Genomic DNA, 20,531 nt, shown 5'->3' with positions numbered 1-20,531 from the left:
TGGGGTATCACCAGTCTCCCCCTCCCGAGTCGAACTGAATCGTAGGTTCAAAGTTCGATTAGTTGTGTTGTCCTCGGTTTACAAGGCGTAAGTTGTGCATTCTCCCCTTGCTTGTTTGTAGGATCGCTTTATTCCAACCAGCACCTCGCTCTCGTCATACGACGCATCAATGCCCGTCACCCTCGCTCGCAGCTCCGGCCGCCGCCTCGCCTGAGCCGCCGTCTCGCCCAACATCTCTCACGTGCACCTTAGACATCGCCTGGCTCGAGCTCAGCGCACGCCCAAGCCCTCAACGCGCAGCCACCCCCAGCACGCCCTAGCCCTCCGCGCGTAGCCTCGCCCACAGCAGCCTAGCCCTCGCCCTGCACCTCCTTCTCGCCCCTCGCCCCTTCCACGCCCCTCGCGCGCCTCGCCTCGCCTGCTCGCCCCTCGCCCCACAGCCCAGCGCGCCTCGCCCTACCCCTCCTTCTCGCCCCTCGCCCCTGACACGCCCCTCGCGCGCCTCGCCCCTTGCCCCAGAGCCCAGCGCGCCTCACGCGCCTCGCCCTGCCTGCTCGCCCCTCGCCCCACAGCCCAGCGCGCATGAACCCTTGCCCTACCCCACCTTCTCCTCGCCTCGCTGCCCCTGTCATGCTCGCCCAACCGCACGCTCGCCCCGTGCGCCTCTCGCCCCGCACGAGCGCTCGCCCAGCGCGCCACAGCCCAGCGCATCTGTTCGCCCAAGCGTCAAACATCGTTCGTTATCGACAAACCAAATAAATTTTTCTAACAAGGTATGCCCTTGTCGCCCCCATCTTCAAGGTCCTCTACTAAGCTTTTGAAGGAAAATAATTTCCACTTCCCCGTGCCTTTGACTCCTCTGCTAAAATAGTCCTTAGTAGGAAAAATAAAACTTCAACTTCCTCAACTCCCTAACTCATCTGCTAGGCGATGCCTTAGCAGGAAAATAAAACTCTCACATCATTATCTCGTAACTCTTCTGCTAATCCGGGTCTTAGCAGGAAAAATCAAACTCTCACCTCATTATCTCCTAACTCATATGCTAAGTCGGGCCTTAGCAGGAAAAATCAAACTCTCACCTCATCATCTCATAACTCCTCTGCTAAGCCGGGCCTTAGCAGGAAAAATCAAACTCCCACCTCATCATCTCATAACTCCTCTGCTAAGCCGGGCCTTAGTAGGAAAATAAAAATTCTCCACACTCACACTCTAACTCCTCTGCTAGGCGACGCCTTAGCAGGAAAATAAAAATTCTCCACCCTCACCCTCTAACTTCTCTGCTAGACGACGCCATAGCAGAAAAATAAAATTTAATTTCCAACTCATCCTAGTCTCCTCTGCTAAGCGATGCCTTAGCAAGAAAGTAAATGTTTCACCTCCTCACCCCTGACTCCTCTACTATGATCAGCCCAAGTAGGTAAAGTTTAATTTTTCTCCTCTCCAACTCTTCTCCTCTATTAGGCCCAGTCCAAGTAGGTAAATTTGATTTTTCTCTCTACTCCACTCTGTTCCTCTACTAGGCGACTCCTTAGTAGAAAAATTTTAATTTTCTCCTTCTCAACTCTGCTCCTCTACTAGGCAATGCCTTAGTAGGAAAATAAAAATTTTCTCATCCCCAACTCTGCTCCTCTGTTAGGCGGTGCCTTAGCAGGAATATAAAATTCTCCACCCTCACACTCTACTCCTCTGCTAGGCGGTGCCTTAGCAGGAAAATAAAATTTTTCTCCTCCCCAACTCTGCTCATTTGCTAGGCGATGCCTTAGCAAGAAAATAAAATTTTTCTCCTCCCTAACTCTGCTCCTCTACTAGGCGGTGCCTTAGAAGGAAAATAAAATTTTTCTTTTCCCTAACTCTTCTCCTCTGCTAGACACTGCCTTAGCAGGAAAATTTAATTTTGTCTCTACTCTACTCTGCTCCTCTACTAGGCGATGCCTTAGTAGGAAAAATAAAATTTAATTCTTCGCCTCCACTCTACTCCTCTGCTAGGCGATGCCACAACAGGAAAATTTAATTTTGTCTCTACTCCACTCTGCTCCTCTACTAGGCGATGTCTTAGTAGGAAAAATAAAATTTAATTCTCCGCCTCCACTCTGCTCCTCTGCTAGGCGATGTCATAGCAGGAAAATAAAATTCTTCTCCTCTGCTAGGCGATGCCTTAGCAGGAAAATAAAATTTAATTCTCCGCCTCCACTCTGCTCCTCTGCTAGGCGATGCCACAGCAGGAAAATAAAATTCTTTTCCTCCACTCTTCTCCTCTGCTAGGCGATGCCTTAGCAGGAAAATTTAATTCTCCTCCTCCACTCTGCTCATCTGCTAGGGGATGCCTTAGTAGGAAAATTTAACTTTTTTTTTCTCCCAAACTCTGCTACTCTGTTAGGCGATGCCTTAGCAGGAAAATTTAATTCATTTCATCCTCACAATTCAACAACATCCACGAACTTAATATAAGAACTTGGATTTATTAAATTTCAACTGATAACATAAGACAAATTCAGAAACGAAATACAGCAAAATTCAAGTCAAGATTAATATTCTCTAAGGTGGTAAGCATTCCCGAGCCTTTTTAGAGCCTTGCCCGACGCATTCTCCAACTTTCATCTCTGCTCCTCTTGTACCTCCACAGGACAAAGTTACATACTTCTTCTTTTCCTAATCATGTTAAGCTCTACTCGCGCTCTTTTTCCCTCCTCCCTCACTACCCCTTCATAACACCGACGCGCGACTTTTTGGTCCCCGCACAAGACTCTAACTCCTTTTCCCACAGGAAACTTAAGCTTCTGATGATAAGTGGAAGCTATGGCTCTGAAATCCTTCAAGACTGGCCGTCCTAGAATTCCATTATACGCTGAAAGGGTATCCACCACGGTGAACGCTATCATTTTTGTTACCCGCCGAGGATCAGTCCCCAAGGATATGGAAAGCACAATCTGACCCAAAGGCGAGATGACGTGTCCTGCAAACCCATACAGCGGGGTGGAGGCCGGCTCAAACTCAAATCCTTCCACCTTCATTTGATCCAACGTGCTCTTGAACAAGACGTTCACGGAGCTTCCATTATCAGTAAATATCCTTGCCACATCATAATTGGCAATGGTGGCCGTCACCACCAAGGCATCGTTATGTGGAGTCATAACGCCTCGGAGGTCTTCCGGCCCAAAGCTGATGATGGGGTCTTGTGGTAAGTCTGCACCCCTAGATATTTCAAAGTTCTCCAACCTTCTCCCATGTGCTTTCCGAGCTCGCCCAGAGTCTCCATCAGTAGCACCACCCGAGATCATATGAATCATTCCTCTCGTAGGGTGGTTATCCTCATTCGTTCCCCTCCTCGGTTCGACGGGCTTCTGAAGGACATCTTGACCTCGACCTTCCCCTCTCTATTCCCCAACCCCCTGATTTATCCATGGAGGGCCTTGACCACGTCTAGGGGACGGCGAGACCTCGGTCGACTCCCAGATGCGGATCCTTCTCGTCTGTCCCGCGAAGGTAATCTAGCATTGCACTCAATCCTTCGTGACTTCTCCCACCTCCTCGCGGGTTCCCTCACCTCCATCATCTCGTCACGACTCCTATCCAGGGGAACATGTGATGAGAATTGTCATCTACTTCTAGTTCTGTCCTCCTCTCTTTCCCCCGCACCCCTCTTCCTTCCTCATTTCTCCGCTCCCTCAACTCTACTTCCTCCGGGCCGGTTCTCCATCTTTCTGTACCGTTGGGCATCTTCCAAGTTTACATATTTCTCAGCTCGAGCCAACAAATCGTCATAGCTCGACGGAGGCTTCTTGATCAGCGACTTGAAAAACTCTCCTCCCCTCAGTCCTTGTGTGAAGGCATTTATCATGATGTCAGGGGTAGCCGCTGATATTTCCAGCGCTGCACTGTTGAAACGCTGGACAAATTCTCACAAAGTTTCATTCTCTTGATGTTTCATCACGAACAGGCTCAAATAATTTTTCTGGTACCTTTTGCTGCTAGCAAATCGGCGCATGAAAGCGGTAGAAAAATCCTCGAAAGACCGTATGGAGTTGGGCTGCAAGGTGTTAAACCATTGCTGGGCTGACCTTACCAACGTGCCCAGAAACACCCCACCTGACCCCATCTGAATATTGATGTAACATGGCCGCATTCTCAAACCTCCCCAAGTGTTCCTCGGGGTCAGTATGTCCATCGTACTCTCCCACATTCGACCGTCGAAAATTTGGAGGAAGCCCTTCTTCTAGAATGGCTAGTGAAAACGGACTTCCTTTCTTGGGTGACGGCGCTCTACTTCCCAACTGCTGCCTCAACATCTGTATTTCCTTCCACATCTCCCCTATCTCATTAACTTCCCCACTTTGGAGGGGTTGCGTCTCTTCAACCCGGCTCTGGTGGCCCTCAACATTCTCCTCTCGCTCCTGGCGAGCGGCCTGCTCTTCTGCAAATATAGACTCTTGATTCCTCTTCATGGCCTCATCCACTGTCCGAGTGATAAATTGTCCCAACTGTTCTAGGGTCAAGTTCCCCACATTCTCATTGGGACGGGTTTGCTCGACCCTTGTTTCGTGAAGGGGCTGCTCGGCTCTTGTCTCTTGACGAGGTTGTTCCTGTCTCGTCTCAAGATGCGGTTGTTCCTGTCTTGTCTCAACATGAGACTGTTCGGGTCCCCTCTGAGGACGCGATGATGCTGAGGTAGCTCTTCTACTCCCTCTCTTGCCTACCATCTCTACGTCTCAACTCAAACTTCCCACAGACGGCGCCAAGTGATACTCACGGGAAATTTAGGGTACGATTCCGGCAAGCGTCACAAGTACAGACGCAGGGTTTTGAAATGGTCCTGAGCCTGAAATCACGAAGAAGACCGTTAGAAGGGGGCCAGGAGGATGTCCTGGCGTAGCCCCTCTGACGCTCAAGTCAGTGGCTGAGGATATATGTGGGGAGCAGCTAAGGGTGCTGCTGAAAACAATATATTGAATGAATCAACTGAACACTCAAATCTGGTATTTATAGGAGAATACCTGGCCCTTGATGGGCTTGTCTTCCATTTGGGTCAGGGATGTGCCAGGGGTATTGGGCTCATCCATGGAGTATCAAGAGGCGTCGCCGTAATACTGTTCTGAAAACGGCATGTTTCCTGGTACTCATCTGAAACCTGCAGTGATGGCTGAGCAAAATATTTTTTAGATGATGAAACAGAAATATCGTTCTGTATCTTTTCTCCGACCTGTGGCCATCGCCTTTCCTCCCAGCCTGCCAGTCGTGAGCAAAACATTCATTTCGTCGGTAAAATATTTCGATCCATATATATATATATATAGGTTAGCGTGCAGTTACTCAGTTAATTATCACCTGATCTTCCTTGTAGTTTCTCGGCTATGAGGTTCCAGTTCTGAGGACCATGCATGGCAACAAGTTCTCTCAGCTTGGCGTCTTCTGAAGTTTTCCAGTGCCCTCTAGAACTTACTTTTGGCTTCCCAGTTTTGGGTTTCTTGCTATAATTTTCCCTAGGGTTTCCTCGATCACGACTGAAATTTGTGCAAGTTGTTGCACTTTTGAGCACATCTGCTTCTGGGTTTTCATCGGAGAGTTCAAAGCATCCATTCCTCATAACAAAGCAGCATCTTCCCGCAGTTTTTAACTCCCTATGGCATTCGTTCGAGACGACGGCGGATACGCCACCAGTTTGCTGGTGCTGCTGCATGGAGTCTGTATACAAGAAAATGAAGTTGCAATGATTCGAGAGATCACTTGCAAATTGGAGTTTTATAAAATTACGGTGTCGAATTAATTTTCATCACAGAAATTGGGAGGAGTTAGTGATCCAGGGAGGGCCTGGTGGGTTTCACCGACTGGGCAGTAGGGATGACTCCTACTTTGACTTGTTCTCTCCCCCTCCATAAATGCAGTTGTAGGATTATAATGCACCAAAAATGGGTGCAGTCTCTTACGCATTTTTTCCCTTCACTGGTCATGCATGAAGAAAATTCTATTATTTATTTTGATTAAATGAGATATATTTCAATGTATAACTTATTATAAAATTTTAATGATCTGCATACAAATAAATATTATAAGGTTTTTTCCTTTTCTTTTTCATGGTATAACTGAAGACAGGCATCGATAGGTGATATATACATCCAAATACTTCCTCATTTTTAAATTTTTTTATAGAAAAATAAATGTTCACCATTTCTTGCAAAAGAACAGAATATGATCGTTTTTTTCTTTCAGCTGAACTCAAAATTAAATAAATTGATGAACCAAAAAAACATATTTTCCGAAAAATAAAATCAAAACTTTGCCATAATATTTCCCCCAACAAGGCATTAGGCATATGAAGCTAGCTAGAGGTGAGGGTGACGACATGTATTTAACCACTACATCGGTCCCTTAGCCATGTTCAAACTGAATTTAGTGTTGGTACGGGCACCTACTGCTAGACGTCAACAAATTCATATTTAATTACTGATCTCTTCTCAATTTTTTCATTTATAAATTATTATTATTATTATTATTTTTAAAAAGATATTATTATTGACAGTTTTGTTATGTTCTTCACAAATCGTATTCACTTCTGTACTCTCCATTGAGGCAACACTCACTTTTTGGAAACGCTGAAGTTCTATTAAACGATATATCCAATAATGATAGACAGCATATCAAAATTAAAATGTTAGATATATAGATATATGTGTGTGTGTGTGGACTATGGATCATATGAGGTTGCTAGCTGCTTTAATTACTCGCACGAACCCCTACTCCATTATGGACTATGGATCATATGGGGTTGCTAGCTGCTTTAAAGGGCTCTTTCATAACACTAATCTATATGAGATAGTGGTATGCTGAAAACTAATTAATAGATAGTTTAATAGAATTATAGCCTGGTTAATCGATATGATAAAAGTAATAAATATGAATGCGGTGTAGTTTAATAGTAAAATATTTTGCTATTTGTGATAAAGTTGTACAATGCAGATATAAATTTCAGTATACTAACATACTCATCGTAGCTCGTGGTAGACTAAATAAAGTGAATGGTAAACAAGACAACAAATGCAACAACCAAACTTGGTCTCTGTATAACTAAACAAGGGCTAGTATTGTTGTCTATTTGACTTTAGCCATTCCCAGTGTTCCATCTACATCACTTTAAAGCAGAAGACGGGAAAGTTTTTATGATAAATTATATGTACACGCAGAGAGCAGGAAACGCATTGAGACGAGGGATTTTGTTTATCTATAAACATAAAAAGACTCGAAAAAAAATTGGCCACACCAATTTAATTTTTGCCAATCAAAAGCTCAAAAGAGGTCACATACCTTAAGTGCGATAATTTAGCCCCGAGTTTGAATTTAGAATTTACAACACAATACAAATTACAGTAGAATAGTTTCATAGTATAATCAAACCGAAGATACAAATTCAATGACATTAAAGAGCAACACATCAAGAAAAGGCGTTCAAACTCTAGAGTAGTTGGATTATGGCAAGATAAACTAAAAAGAAACTCCATATATATACTTCACGACTCCAAGAAAAATATGGTCCAGCTCACTTGGAAAGTTTGAAATATAAAACCACAGCAATAGCAATAACCAGCACTACGATTATGGAACCAATAACCCACTTGTTTCGGTCCATCCTCCTAGATATGTTGGTCATAATTTTCTTGCTCCTGCTTATATTGTCATCCACGCCATACATCTGAACGAGAAAAAGTCAATGTTACTTAAATCCATTCAACACTTAAAAAACCCCCTATCTTCTGCATCACTAGCTGGGAATTAGATATTTCAGGCAGATACAAATATGTGCAGAAAATGGAAAAGGGATTTTAGGCCTTCTTCAAGCGAGAAAAGGACAAGGGCAAATCAGATAAGAACCAAGACACAATAAACTATTTTTCCACCAAACAATTACGGCAACAAACTGCATCTTAATGTCAGCAAATGAAGAGGTAATACCGTATCATTAGCATGTAAGAGAGCATGCCGCTGTCCATGCAAATCTTGAAGAAGAGACACACCAAGCTCTTCTGTCTCCAGCATGACCCTTCTGCTGTCTCGGATCCTGTTGGTGGAATTGTTCAATCTTTCAGTTGACATCATCAGTCTTTCCCTTTGATTTGCTGATGCCTGTGACCATCACCATGAGAGCGTGCACATATCCATATAGCAAAACAAAAGAGTAGAGCTTGATCCTCTTATGATTTGTTACAAATTAAAGTATTTCTTTTTCAAAGGAATTACGTGTTCTATTTACATAATTTGGTGAAGGGAGTAGTGTTGTTTACGTCAAATTAGTCCATAAAGCCAAAGCAGAGAACACGTACGAAATCATTAAACTGAGAGCCACATCAGGAAAAAAAATTACAATTTGTTGGTTCCCTAAAGAAATCGAGACACACCCGTGACCAAGGTTGGGTAAGCACTTGTTCATTTGAAATTCAGTCAGCCAAATTATGTGTGAAAAGGGGGGGAAACTCCGAGAAGGTGAAAATGAATAGAAGAACTGGGTGATGGCATCCTTAAAAGACATGAACATACCGTCAATGTATCAGCCATCCCTGCCTCGAGTAACTCATCTCGAGCAGCCTGGTTTAAGTTCGTTGAAGCAATTCGTTTTACCTCACTTTTCAAATTGTTCAGATCAGATTTAAATTCTCTCAACTTTGCAAGAAGAACTGCCTTTATATTTGGTTGCAAACCACGGGCCTCGAGATCCATCTTCCGGATCTAAAACATTGTCAATCCAGTCTCAGAAAAAAAATCCAAGAAAAACAAAAGGAAGAAAATAGCTTATACAATGACTCAAGGTGTACCAAAGAATCAGCCTCATCCAGTCCCGTTTTTATTTCCAAAATCTTTTGCTTCCTTTGTTCTGCAAAGATATCATATTTTGATAACAGCGGGAGACTCGCAAGAGTATACATCACATTGTGAACTGGTGTAAAAACAGAACAAAAAGAAGCACATATGGGGGAGAAAAATCATCTACTGCTATGTCATTCAGCTTATGTTGCAGTCAAACTTCAAGAATCACGTGGTAAAAAACATCATTTAAAGCAAGCATCCATCCACATGTTGAAATGATGAACATCATAGAGATGAAGAACTTACCAACACCACCCCCTCAGAAAATAAGCATGCGCACACAAAATGTCATCGGATAGAACAAGTAGAGACAAGGATTCATTTGCTGGAAATGAAAGTTTGCATCGAAGTAAAACTAAAAAAACCAGAGTTCCTAGACAAAGAATCTGGCACGGCTTAAAAGACCATCTATCCCAAAAGAACATCTCTTTGCATCGTATTCTAACAATGGGCAATTTACTTTATAATCGTCGCGCGGCCAGGTAACATGCAAAAGAAAATCAAGTTGATTCCTCCACAAATGTAGGTTAGAAATCGAACTGCAGTCATCGTGTATCACGAATCACACCTCGTACCATAAGATTTCCGCAATTAAACAAATCTATACGGGCACCAAAGAAAGCAAACATTAAATAATCGTTTACTAATAGATAAATTTAGGGCTCAAGCAGACCTCCATCAAGTACGGCGGCGGACGAGCACTTCTTCGATAAATTAGCAGAGAGCTCGCAGTATTGGCGCTCGTAACCATCGAAAACCTCGCTCATCGTTAACCTTTCTGATCCTATCGAAAATCAACGCAGAAATGAAAAGTTCCAATCGGATGTTTGAGTAGTTGTTAATGATGCGCTTACGATCTCGAAACTCAATTATGTAAACAAAAATTGGCAAATGATGAAGAAGAAGAACCTGGGGGAATTGGGGAAAGCTCTGCGGTCGATCCGATTTTTGTAATTTCTTTATAAAAAAAAAAAAAGAAAAACAGAAATTGGTTGGAATTATTTCATCTGAATTATACGACAGCGTTTTCGACTACTTTTCTATTGACCAAAATTTCTGATTCATTTTTATTGAAAATTGTTCCCAAACTAGTATTAAATCCTTTTTAATTATGAAAAAAATATGTGTGAAATGATTTCATGGGTCGTATTTTGTGATACAGATTTCTTATTTGAGTCATCTATGAAAAAGTATTACATTTTCTGCTAATAGTATTAATTTTTATTGTAAATATCGGTAAGATTGACCGTTCTCATGGATAAAAATTCGTGAGACTGTCCAACAAGAGCTACTCTTTGGTACGATGGAACACCGTATTCTCCCAATGCACCATCCAACTCCAACATGAAATCCTTGAGATTATAGATTTTCTTTTTGAAAAAAAAATGATGAAATAATTACGTAGATAGATTTGTCCAAAAGTGGGTAAATTAGTTTGGTTGTAAATATCTCTTTATTATTTCATATGAACAAGTAATTGGTTATAACTTTGAGGGATGAAAGTAAATAATCCAACATAAGAAACAGAAAAGGTGTCACTTTGCCTCGCATTGTTACTCTTCTGTGTCTTTTTCTTCTGTTAATCCAAATTAAAATGATCGTACAATGATTCCATTTTCACCATTAAGCATTAATATACTTCATCCCTCTTCCTTTATCTATATATACAATAATAAAGATGATAATCATGTATTGAATGTATAATTTAAATATGTTTAATCACGTTTAATACATGAGAGTCATCTCATTGATAGACACAGACAATATATCAAAACTATATATATATATTGAAATTTCGCGTGAGAGCATAAAAATGTAACGATCTATGCAGACAAGAAATATATTTATTTGGATGGTAACATCAACCTAGCCATTGGAAAAATCGTTCTCTTTCATGCCAAGACAAAAAATGGATCATTTACGTTTTTATCCAAAGATTTCCCATTTTGTTTTTAGATTAGTGGCTAGCTTTGCATGCACTGTTAATCAAGGTTTATTAACGCAATCGAGGGTAGGTTTTGTGGCATCCAAGTTATTGACAAACAATTAATTACATGCGTAAAACATTTTGCGTCTTATATTAAACTTTGAGGTTGTGCGAAAAGTAATTCTTGATAGATACATAGATGCATGCAATTAATTATCAAGCATGGCCAAGTTTAATTAATTATATATTTTAATATCCTGTTGATTACTTTAAGGTAAATACAAAAAGTCTTTTTCAACGAGCTGATGATTTCTAGGTCTTTTGTCATGCTCCAAAATTATTTATTAATCCATTATTATTATTAAAAAATCAAGAAAGAATGTGTAACAAGCATCTCAGCAAAGGGCCGACTCAAAACATACATGTATATATATAATATGATTCATATTTTATAAAAATGAACAAAAAAATATATAATTTCTAGAACTTGATGAAATTCAAACTTATTCTCAAAATTCAATTTTTAACAAGAAAAAAAAAACTTATAATTTAAACAAGACCTTGTGCAGATCTTAGACAAAATAAAAAAATAACTAAGACAACATTAGAAACAGAAGAGTCTAAACAAAAGACGACCAATTCAGCCTCTCTTGCAAGATCTTCCTTCTTTGTTTATATATAGAAATGCAACCGTTCACCACATCAACTAAAACATCATTAACCAACAAGAAAATTAAGCTAACAAAAACCCATTCACTCCCAAAACTAACAAAAGAAACATGGCGAGGAAAAGAAAAAATAGCGAAGCCGTGGATGATCATGAAAATATTAACTGCAAAGAATGGAATGCTGCCTCATGGGACGAGATGGTCAAGGAGGCGGCTGCAGTGGCGGCACTAGGCGGAGTCCGGAGAGCACGGAAGCAGTTTGTTGGCGTTCGACAGCGGCCATCTGGGCGGTGGGTGGCCGAGATAAAAGATACCATACAGAAGATAAGAGTGTGGTTAGGCACGTTTGACACGGCGGAGGAGGCTGCCAGGGCATATGATGAGGCAGCGTGTTTGCTTCGTGGGGCGAATACCAGGACGAATTTCTGGCCGAATTCGTCTAATACTTCATCAACTCCGGCCTTGCCTTCAAAAATTACGAATCTTCTTATCAGCAGGCTTAAGGCAAGAAATAATGTCTTAACGTCCAACTCAAATCCAGTTCCTTCGGCGGCGGCCTCATCCTCCTCCTCTTCTTCTTCTTCTTCTTCCTCTTCAATACCTTCATATAATCATGATGATAAGCACACAATGGAGTACTTAGATGATTCAGTGCCTGATTTTTCAGAATCCCATTTCACTGATTTTCTCAACGAACCTGATGAAGATTATGCCCTGGAAAACAGTGGCATGATTGTTTCCGAAGATTATAAATGCCCAAATTTTGAATCATGCATGACACAAACTGATCAGAGCAACTGTGAAGTCTTTCAACAAATTCCTGATAATTTCCTCCAAGAACTGGAGATGGACAATAGAAGTGAGGAAAATGATACCACCCTGGAACCAGTGGACTTCCAGTTCGTTGATGAAATCATTTCGATTGATTATTCGCCTTTTGAAATTACTGAAGAAATTTCCAAAGTACCCATGGATCAAGAAGATGAACCCTCGATCCTCAGTGACGCTATGAAGAGAATGAATTACGAGAGGAAATCTTCCGCGTCACTTTACGCGTTTAATGGGATCCCCGAGTGCTTGAAACTGAAGATGAAATCTTCTTCGGACAGGTCCGATCAGCTCACCAGGCTTCGAAATGCCTGTAAAAACCAAGAAGAGATGACACGCAAGAAAGATGAGCAAGAAAAGGTGATTGGACAAGACGAGAATTCCGAAGATTCGTTGAATCCAGACGGGGAACTGTTGCTGTGGAACTCAATTGATCTTCCGCCAATCTGCTTTGTGAACTAGCTTTGATTGACGATTTAGATTCTAATTCTGATGATTTTGTTGGTTTGTTTTTACACATTTCGCTTCTCGTGGAAAGCTATGAAATGAAGCGAGGCTTTTGCACCATGTTCAAATTCCAAGACAAAGTTAGAGGATACGGAGGATGTACTAATAAATCAGGGTACTTTAATGATTTATTTATTTTTAGATTTAAAATCGTTTTCTTTATTTCCCAAAATGCTAATCTGATCGTGCTGGCTCAATGAATCTAAACCGATTGATAATATACCAGTAAATAATATGTCTTGGCTATTATGTTTTCGTCTTGTCTTTGCAAAATTCATGGCTACCTGCCATAGAACCGAGAAAAGTGGCAAGACGCTAAATTTAGCCAACCACGTTAATTTGACCGTCTCCCCCATTCTTTATCTTTTCTGCAATATATACACACATGGATACTTTTAAGAACATCATCATATAGAAAGACTCGATTTTTATTCGAGAAGAGAGACAGAGGGAAAAGGTTTTGAATTGGAAATCGTGATTGCCCACATCTCCTTCTCCCCCAGAAGCTCTTTTTAAGGTCTAAATCTCACCAGACATGCATAGATAACACGTGCACACAAACGTGTGTGTATCCTTAGGCTGTGTTCTTAATTTTTTTTTAATCTTTCTTTGTTTTGAGACAGGGTGGTGGTGTTTTGTGATTCAATATGAATTTTGCCTCTACGGGACTTATCTTTTTGCGTTTTTTTTTTTTTTTTTGCTTAATTTGTTGTCTGTTGTGATGATATTATGTTGATTTCTGTAATTTTTTTCCATCCACTTTCAAGAGAATATGAAGCGAGTTTTGAATTGACTGCCTTTGATTTATTTAGGTTGGTAGTGCATGGAAATTTATTCGGATTCTTATCTGGCATGTAATGTGAATTATCTTGAAAATTTCAATTCATTATTTCCTGGGGCTTTCAAGATTTTGTATGGTCTTTCTATTTTCTGTGTTCTTGAAAGCGACAATGATATTTGTTGTGTTTATGTGTATTGCGTTGAACTGAGGCACATCCACAAATTTGCTTCTTGTGAACCTTTTATTTCTCTAATTGTTCTTGTATTGCTTATTGGATGAAATCCAGCTGAGTGGCCAATAATGAAAATAAAGTTCATAATTTATTTATTTATGATTATGATAAAAACGAAAGTTTCGAAACAAATCATGTTAAATTCACATCCTCTACTGAATTTGTGGTCCGGCCCTGCTTGGCTGCTTGTATTTATCATCAACTTCTTTTCTACCATACCATATCTGATTAATTTAACTCGACCTTTGAAAGTGATATTCCAAAATCATGTTCTCAAATCTCTCTACTGTTTTATCCTTGTGCTGTTTAAAAACATACTTTGAAACAGGCAATTAAAGTGGTTGTATGAGATCATGATGCTTTTGTATTCAGTTAAGTATTACATAATCTCGTGAGGGACATTGAATTTTGTTCCATCTGGTTTGCCCCTGATATCTGTTATCTTTGTTTACTAAGAGATGGGACATTGAGTTACTGATTTGAAATATCTTTCTGTAATCTCGTTTCTCTGAAGGTCTGAAGGGGAGTGGAGTGTACAATTTGGTAGGATTCATTACTTCCTGAAATGATTAGCAAAGGAGAGCCCACCAGAGAGAGCTAGTATATGCTTATTCTGATCCAGGAAGGCAAAATATAAATTTACGTTTGCTGGATGTTGTACAAAGTTAGTGAGAAAGGGCCAGGCAAGGATAGTTGAAAAGGTTTGAAATTTTATGCGTAATTTTTTATAAAAATGCTAGTCCCGTTCCTCTAACTAAAATAAACCTGATTTTCTGGGTCTGCAGCTGCTTAGGACGTACGGACATAATTATTGTCTTCGAAATTGTTGTAGAGATACGAGGCTGATATACGGTTATGGGTGCTTGTGTCTCCTCGCATGCTATAGCAAGTACTCCGTCTAAAACTGTTAAAGTAAGAAGGAAACGCCGTGGACGTGCCAGAAGGCATTGTTTGAATTCAGTTACGGATGGAAACGTAAAAAGGAAAAGCAATGCCGGTGCTAGAGTTTCAGATTTTGCTGTTAGTGAGTTTGTGCACACAACTACGACCTGCAGAAGATCTGAGGTTTCAAACTCCACATTCCACCTCACTCAGTTGCAATGGCACCATAGCCAAATTGATGCTAATGGTATGTATGTCCTCTAAGCTTCTTAAACTCGGATTTTCTGTGAAGTTGAACGTTTGAAGCATAATTTTCTCACGTTTTACAAGCTGTGATGACGCGTACTGAGTAGTCTGTAGGAATCTTGACTGAACTTTCAAACTTCATTAATTACAGAATCATGACGAATTGAAATAATGGAAGATTTATGCTTTTCTAGGTTTTTGTCCGGAAGATAAGTGGTTTGACACACTCAGCTTACTAGAGTCTGACTCGGACGATGACTTTAGCAGTGTACATGGAGGTAAACAACATCAAACTTTTTTCTCTGTTAAGAAAAAGGATGATTTAACAAGCTTTCTTTAAGCTGCTGGCATGGATAACCATATGTTTGTTATTAAATTTGATAGAATAACACGTTTTATTTGTTAATTCCAAGCCGCTTCGTCTTCTGTAGATTTTTTTCCTGGTGTCCCCAATGGACAAGTGCTTCAATATGAAACTTCATCGTGTTTTGTGGACACTAAGCGCAGCTCCAAAGAATACCATGAAAGATTCTTGAAAATAGACGTGAGCACAGAGGGAGTGAAGGAGCCAAATGAGTATACCCTTGTAAATACCTATGGAAAAGAACTACTTGGTTTATTTAAGAATGACGAGTCTGATACGAAAAGGAAGAAAAATTTAGATCATGCCTATGCGAGTTTCAAGGTTGCAAAAGATGAGAAGAAAGAACATGAGGAGAAAAGTACAGATAGCTTATTGAAGTCGGTCTTGCCTCAATTAGCTCATTCTGTAAGTTTCAACGACATGATCCACCTTGACTCGAGCTGCGGCACACAATCTCATAGAAAGAAAGCAACTGTTATCAGGCTCTCTGTTACGAGGACATCTGTTGATGAAGTTGATGCTAATGACTTTTGTAAGTATATTTTGATTGTGTTTGTTGAAGTTTAAATTATTGATTATGAAAATATTTGAAGCGAGTGGTAGATGTTCGAATCTACCGAAGCAATTAAGGTAGCCTTGGGTAGTTAATTTATGCTCATTTGTTTGCCAATACCCATCACATGCACGTGTATACCTTAAATTATAATTTCAGCGGCATTCAAAAATATAAAATTATGGCCTGCTAGACTTCGTTTGAGTTCTGCTCTTTTTAAGCAGTTTCTAACAGTGTCAATAGCAAAAAAGAATCCTTTCTCCTTATAACGTAATCTTATTTGACTGACGTTATTTTTGGTTAATCTAGGTGCATCGACAAAGTATTTGTATCGTCCAAGAGTGGCACTTATGATTCCATGTTGTAAAGAAGAAAAGGCAACTCCTGGAACTTGGTCTGAAATTGAGCCTTCAACTTTTAAGCTGCGTGGAGAAAACTACTTTAGGTATGCTGTTATGAACACGAAAGATTTTGGAGCATCGACATTGTTGCTTCCTTGACAGTTTATTATTTGCAGGGATAAGAAGAAATGCAATGCACCGAGTATGAGTCCGTACACTCCAATTGGTGTCGATATATTTTCGTCTCCCAGAAAGATAGACCACATTGCACAGCACCTTGATCTACCTTCTATAAAGGCAGACACGAAACTGCCTCCACTTCTGATTGTCAACATTCAGGTGATTTTGTGCGATATTCAAACGTTTTAGGTTTTCTTGGCGGTAATCTGACATGGGGTTGGGTTTGTGGCAGCTACCCACTTATCCGGCACCAATGTTTCTTGGTGATGCCAATGGAGAGGGCCTGAGCCTTGTACTGTACTTTAAACTTTCCGAGAGTTTTGAGAAAGACGTATCTCCACAGTTTCAAGACATGATCGAGGTAAATATGCTATTCGTTTTAGCTTTCAGCAGTAGCCCACCCCAACCCCTCTCTCTGTAATGTACGTGTGCTTATTCTGGTGTGTACTCATGCAAGATATACATGCTCTAATGGTGATTAAAGGATCGAGCATTTTCAGCTGTACATTTTTGTTTTTCCCCCCGTTTATGCTGTAGAGATTGGTGGATGATGATATGGAAAAGGTTAGAGGATTTGCGAAAGAGGCAACAGTCCCATTCCGGGAAAGGCTAAAACTTATGGTTGGGGTGGTAAATCCAGAAGATCTGGTCTCGTGTTCCACTGAAAGAAAACTTCTGCATGCCTATAATGAGAAGCCTGTTCTTTCTCGCCCTCAACATAACTTTTATCAGGTGGAACATCTTCCCCTTGCCCTCCATGTAAAAGCGAGAAAATCCTCACTGCAACTCTACCAATAACAATATCTGCTTTCATTTTGATATTTCTCTGTTCTGTAGGGCCCCAACTACTTTGAGATCGATCTTGATATTCATCGCTTCAGCTACATAGCAAGAAAGGGACTTGATGCATTCCGTGAGCGTTTAAGAAATGGAATACTCGATCTTGGACTAACGATTCAGGTTCACTACATTTTCCCAACTCTTTGTGGAAATGACTTCAACTTGCTAACTGTTACTAAGTCTTTCATTTTTTCAACAAAAAGGCACAGAAGCCAGAAGAATTACCAGAAAACGTTCTTTGCTGCGTGAGATTGAATAAGATTGATTTCGTTAACCATGGCCAAATACCCACAATTGTAAGGCTGGATGATGACTGATGCTACACTCACACACTCGGATTGGTCGTATACATGGGATGAAATTTATTTAGTAGCTTTTTCGAAGGAAATGTTGAATGAAATGCTTACCATGTTTCTGAGTCTAAATCGTCATCTTCTTGGAATGTAAATATTACTACGATTCTTGAATTCATCATATGTAATAAAAATAATAAGATTTATTATATATTTATTCCTTCTGGTTTTTGAGAAGTTTTAATTTATAAACATAGCCATCAACCTGGTGACATTCAGAATCTCTCTAAAAACATTCAGTCCTTGTGTAAATAAACATGAAACAAATGAAGGATCAGGGGTATAAACGTGAACCTAAAACTATAGGGCATAAATGGGAAAAGTTTGATTTTAATTAAGAAGTAATTAATGGGGAAAAAAAAAACTTGGATTTAATAATTAGTAGTAATTCACGTAACTGGCGGATACCTAGGAAGCTGGATTCAAATTCAATTCATTTAATCAATTCTCCGCACCTTGCTGGGAAATGGAATAAATTCAATTCATTTAGTAATTATCAATTCCATGTATTTATTTTATTTTATTTTTTCATTAATCAAATGAAATTTTTTTTTGCATGTAATATTAGAATTTTTCTGTTTGAATCTCATTATGCTACATTGTTGAGTAACTTTATATAGAATAGTAATTTTAGGCAGCTTCACAGAAAGTAACATGACATTGCATTGTTTTTGGATTCTGTCACAAACATCCATTAAATTGAGTAACTAATGGCCACCATAAACAAACTGCTTCCATATGCATCACTCGTGATTTTTTCTTAGTTTTCTAAAAAATATGATTTTTAAGTCACTGGATAATGAATAACACGATTTGGAAAAAAGAACCAAAATGTAATCTGCAACATCATTTGGGGAAAATTTGCAAAAGTTGAAAGAAATGCTGATCAAAGTGACGGCTGAAGTGTTGTCCTTCTGTTGAATGACATTTGGGATTTGCTTCACTCAAAACTTCTTCATAATACGCCAGCAATTGGTTGCTGTCAACCTTTTTTTTTTTTTTTTTTGCACCTCAAAATTTTGAGTGGCTTGTGAAAGTTTAAGCAAACGGAATCGAATTGTGCTGGCACTTTTTGCATCAGCATTCTTGAGCAATGTGAGAATGTTTGCATCATGAATCTGCGGAAAATTTAGTCTGACGGTACTTTCGTTTTATTTTGAGATCAAGATCAAGTCTTGGGTTGATTATTATTATTATTTTTTTACCTTGATAAAAGCGAGATCTATGAAGAACTTGACCATGTCTGCCATACTGCCTTGAAGCTGTTTCTTGAGATTGATACAGTAATGGCCCTGAGAAACTACCTTTCTTCTTCCTATAGCCATAATCCTATTCAAATTCAGAGAACGAAATCATTATCATCAGTATATATATGTCTGTTGATGCTGATGAAATGATAAATCTAATTATCTCACCGCTGGTAATCCCTTCGACTCATAAACATTAGATGGATCAAAAGAACCAGACACACTAAAATGCATATGTTCTCCTAGAATGGCATTATTCGCCGCTCATAACCATGGATCCTGCCGGAAAATTTGCCAATCTGAGTTTATAGTATCATGAACATGCAACACACTTGATGGTTCTGTAGGCTTAAATTTTCGACTTTCTGAAATGGGAAAAACATGTAATCTTGTAATTATGTCCTCTGTTTTCGCCGTTTAACCCATTCAAAACCATTCGAAGCTGTAATATGCGCGGGGACTGAATTAATGCTGGATCCATGTGATTCTTGAGTCATTTGTGAAGCCTCCGACATGGTGTCGTAGGATTTATTGGATGCCATTCGGGACTCTTTTCCGCCTTTTCTTCTCTGAGCCATATGGACGTTAGCCTTGACTCCCTGTAAGTAAAATGCAGCAAAATCAATGGGATCACTCAATATCTCATGTACTATCAACAGCTCACACACACGAAAAAGACAGAGAGAGGAAGATGACCTCGGTTGGAACAGCTGTGGAAACCATGCGTAGTTTTATGGACTCGCCTAGGATTTCTTGAACCAGATTGTGCCAGTGCTGGGGCACCATCCCTCTTCCTGGATGATTGGCGGTTTATTTATCCAAGCTTACAAATTGATGAACAGAAGCAACTCAATTTTGACATCACATAAAACATGGACAACTGTAATATTTTTAAAAACATTCATTTTCCGAGCAAAAAAATAAATATTTAAAAAATATAAAAAAAAATTAAAAATCTTATAAATCATTGTAATTAACTTAGATGTAAGAGTAAATGGTTCGCATGAGAATGATTTGAATTCATTTTGATTTTTTTTTATTACTTTGATGTATTAATAGTTGTTTAACTCAAAATCAATTTAAACTCATTTTGATTATTCTCAGGTGTTCTCTTATTGCACTCAACAATTATTTGTATTTGTCATGCCTAGGGTTTTATGGTTTGATCCATTTGCAATCCTCGTTATGCCCATCATTGACTTAGTATAAGGCTTGCATTGTAGATCACAATTATAATGAATAAAAGTAGTGTCTTAGGTAACAAATATAACTTTTGACCTAGAGATCAAGAAATTTTTGAATTAAAAGATTAATCTTTCACTGTTATTCAGTTTGTTAATGATTTCATAATAATCAATTGATTAGTTATGCTAGCTTAATTTGTATTGTATTATAAAAAATAACGATAAAATAGTTATAATAATAATATATTTTACACGAGTACATAAAAATATACATGTTGTTAAGTATGTTTTTGGTTTATCAATTTACCACTTAAATTTTTGTGGTCTCTAAATATTTTTGTTCAAAATTTTTTATATTTGACCTTTTAAATCATACACAAATAGTTTTTATTATTAATTTGATGTTTAAAATTAACAACTTAATTTATTTTTTAGTTTTCTTTAAAATTATAGTAATCAAAACATTAAGCTAAAAAATCAAGTGAAGATAAGTATTGAATTGGAAATAAGTCAAAAAAGTTAATATTTTTTTATTATACTTTTATAAT

At 39.2% G+C, this 20,531-nt stretch overlaps 4 protein-coding genes and 1 long non-coding RNA gene across 9 annotated transcripts; 2 read left to right on the top strand and 3 right to left on the bottom strand.

The window, feature by feature from the left end:
* Positions 1-789: 789 nt before the first annotated feature.
* LOC142521618 (transcription factor MYB44-like) lies at positions 790-5,908 on the bottom strand. Its single transcript, XM_075624726.1, has 2 exons — positions 5,323-5,908; positions 790-5,223 (listed from the first exon to the last, which is right to left on the bottom strand). Exons 1-2 carry the CDS (start codon positions 5,672-5,674, stop codon positions 5,024-5,026), a joined length of 552 nt encoding a protein of 183 aa, XP_075480841.1. The 5' UTR covers positions 5,675-5,908; the 3' UTR covers positions 790-5,023.
* A 1,326-nt stretch (positions 5,909-7,234) lies between these two features.
* On the bottom strand, positions 7,235-9,886 carry LOC142523058 (vesicle transport v-SNARE 11-like). Of its 2 annotated transcripts, XM_075626695.1 has the most exons (6): positions 9,760-9,886; positions 9,524-9,634; positions 8,799-8,857; positions 8,524-8,712; positions 7,942-8,112; positions 7,235-7,681 (listed from the first exon to the last, which is right to left on the bottom strand). In XM_075626695.1, the coding sequence occupies exons 2-6, from the start codon at positions 9,615-9,617 to the stop codon at positions 7,529-7,531; spliced, it is 666 nt and encodes a 221-aa protein (XP_075482810.1). In that variant the 5' UTR covers positions 9,618-9,634; positions 9,760-9,886; the 3' UTR covers positions 7,235-7,528. The 2 variants fall into 2 exon arrangements, with proteins under 2 accessions (XP_075482810.1, XP_075482809.1); XM_075626694.1 differs by having other exon boundaries at positions 9,524-9,773.
* A 1,586-nt stretch (positions 9,887-11,472) lies between these two features.
* On the top strand, positions 11,473-12,814 carry LOC142523082 (uncharacterized). The gene has a single exon (XM_075626728.1). The coding sequence runs from the start codon at positions 11,557-11,559 to the stop codon at positions 12,733-12,735; it is 1,179 nt and encodes a 392-aa protein (XP_075482843.1). The 5' UTR covers positions 11,473-11,556; the 3' UTR covers positions 12,736-12,814.
* Positions 12,815-13,036: 222 nt separating this feature from the next.
* LOC142523081 (uncharacterized) lies at positions 13,037-17,724 on the top strand. 4 transcript variants are annotated; one of them, XM_075626725.1, is made up of 11 exons: positions 13,037-13,297; positions 14,308-14,494; positions 14,626-14,922; positions 15,116-15,199; positions 15,353-15,817; positions 16,148-16,283; positions 16,356-16,518; positions 16,592-16,720; positions 16,897-17,091; positions 17,197-17,319; positions 17,403-17,724. In XM_075626725.1, exons 3-11 carry the CDS (start codon positions 14,649-14,651, stop codon positions 17,514-17,516), a joined length of 1,683 nt encoding a protein of 560 aa, XP_075482840.1. In that variant the 5' UTR covers positions 13,037-13,297; positions 14,308-14,494; positions 14,626-14,648; the 3' UTR covers positions 17,517-17,724. The 4 variants fall into 4 exon arrangements, with proteins under 4 accessions (XP_075482840.1, XP_075482837.1, XP_075482838.1 ...); XM_075626722.1 differs by having other exon boundaries at positions 13,040-13,297; positions 14,579-14,922; XM_075626723.1 differs by lacking the exon at positions 13,037-13,297 and adding an exon at positions 13,902-14,164 and having other exon boundaries at positions 14,579-14,922.
* Positions 17,725-18,367: 643 nt separating this feature from the next.
* On the bottom strand, positions 18,368-19,706 carry LOC142523485 (uncharacterized). The gene is made up of 3 exons (XR_012814676.1): positions 18,968-19,706; positions 18,758-18,881; positions 18,368-18,670 (listed from the first exon to the last, which is right to left on the bottom strand). It is a non-coding gene; the product is annotated as an uncharacterized LOC142523485 (long non-coding RNA).
* Positions 19,707-20,531: the final 825 nt, after the last annotated feature.

The sequence above is a fragment of the Primulina tabacum genome, chromosome 13 (genome assembly GCF_025594145.1).
Source record: "Primulina tabacum isolate GXHZ01 chromosome 13, ASM2559414v2, whole genome shotgun sequence".
Lineage (NCBI taxonomy): Eukaryota > Viridiplantae > Streptophyta > Magnoliopsida > Lamiales > Gesneriaceae > Primulina > Primulina tabacum.
This window is presented reverse-complemented; position numbering and strand designations above follow the sequence as displayed.

Excerpts from the sequence above, each read along its gene's own strand:
- LOC142521618 (XM_075624726.1), bottom strand. The coding sequence starts at position 5,674 with ATGCAGCAGCACCAGCAAACTGGTGGCGTATCCGCCGTCGTCTCGAAC. Across the intron at positions 5,224-5,322 it reads GAAACTACAAGGAAGATCAG|GCTGGGAGGAAAGGCGATGG; the intron begins GTGATAATTAAC and ends CACGACTGGCAG.
- LOC142523058 (XM_075626695.1), bottom strand. The coding sequence starts at position 9,617 with ATGAGCGAGGTTTTCGATGGTTACGAGCGCCAATACTGCGAGCTCTCT. Across the intron at positions 8,713-8,798 it reads TGGATGAGGCTGATTCTTTG|ATCCGGAAGATGGATCTCGA; the intron begins GTACACCTTGAG and ends ACAATGTTTTAG. Across the intron at positions 7,682-7,941 it reads TCTTACATGCTAATGATACG|ATGTATGGCGTGGATGACAA; the intron begins GTATTACCTCTT and ends TTTCTCGTTCAG.
- LOC142523082 (XM_075626728.1), top strand. The coding sequence starts at position 11,557 with ATGGCGAGGAAAAGAAAAAATAGCGAAGCCGTGGATGATCATGAAAAT.
- LOC142523081 (XM_075626725.1), top strand. The coding sequence starts at position 14,649 with ATGGGTGCTTGTGTCTCCTCGCATGCTATAGCAAGTACTCCGTCTAAA. Across the intron at positions 14,923-15,115 it reads TAGCCAAATTGATGCTAATG|GTTTTTGTCCGGAAGATAAG; the intron begins GTATGTATGTCC and ends ATGCTTTTCTAG. Across the intron at positions 16,284-16,355 it reads CGTGGAGAAAACTACTTTAG|GGATAAGAAGAAATGCAATG; the intron begins GTATGCTGTTAT and ends TATTATTTGCAG.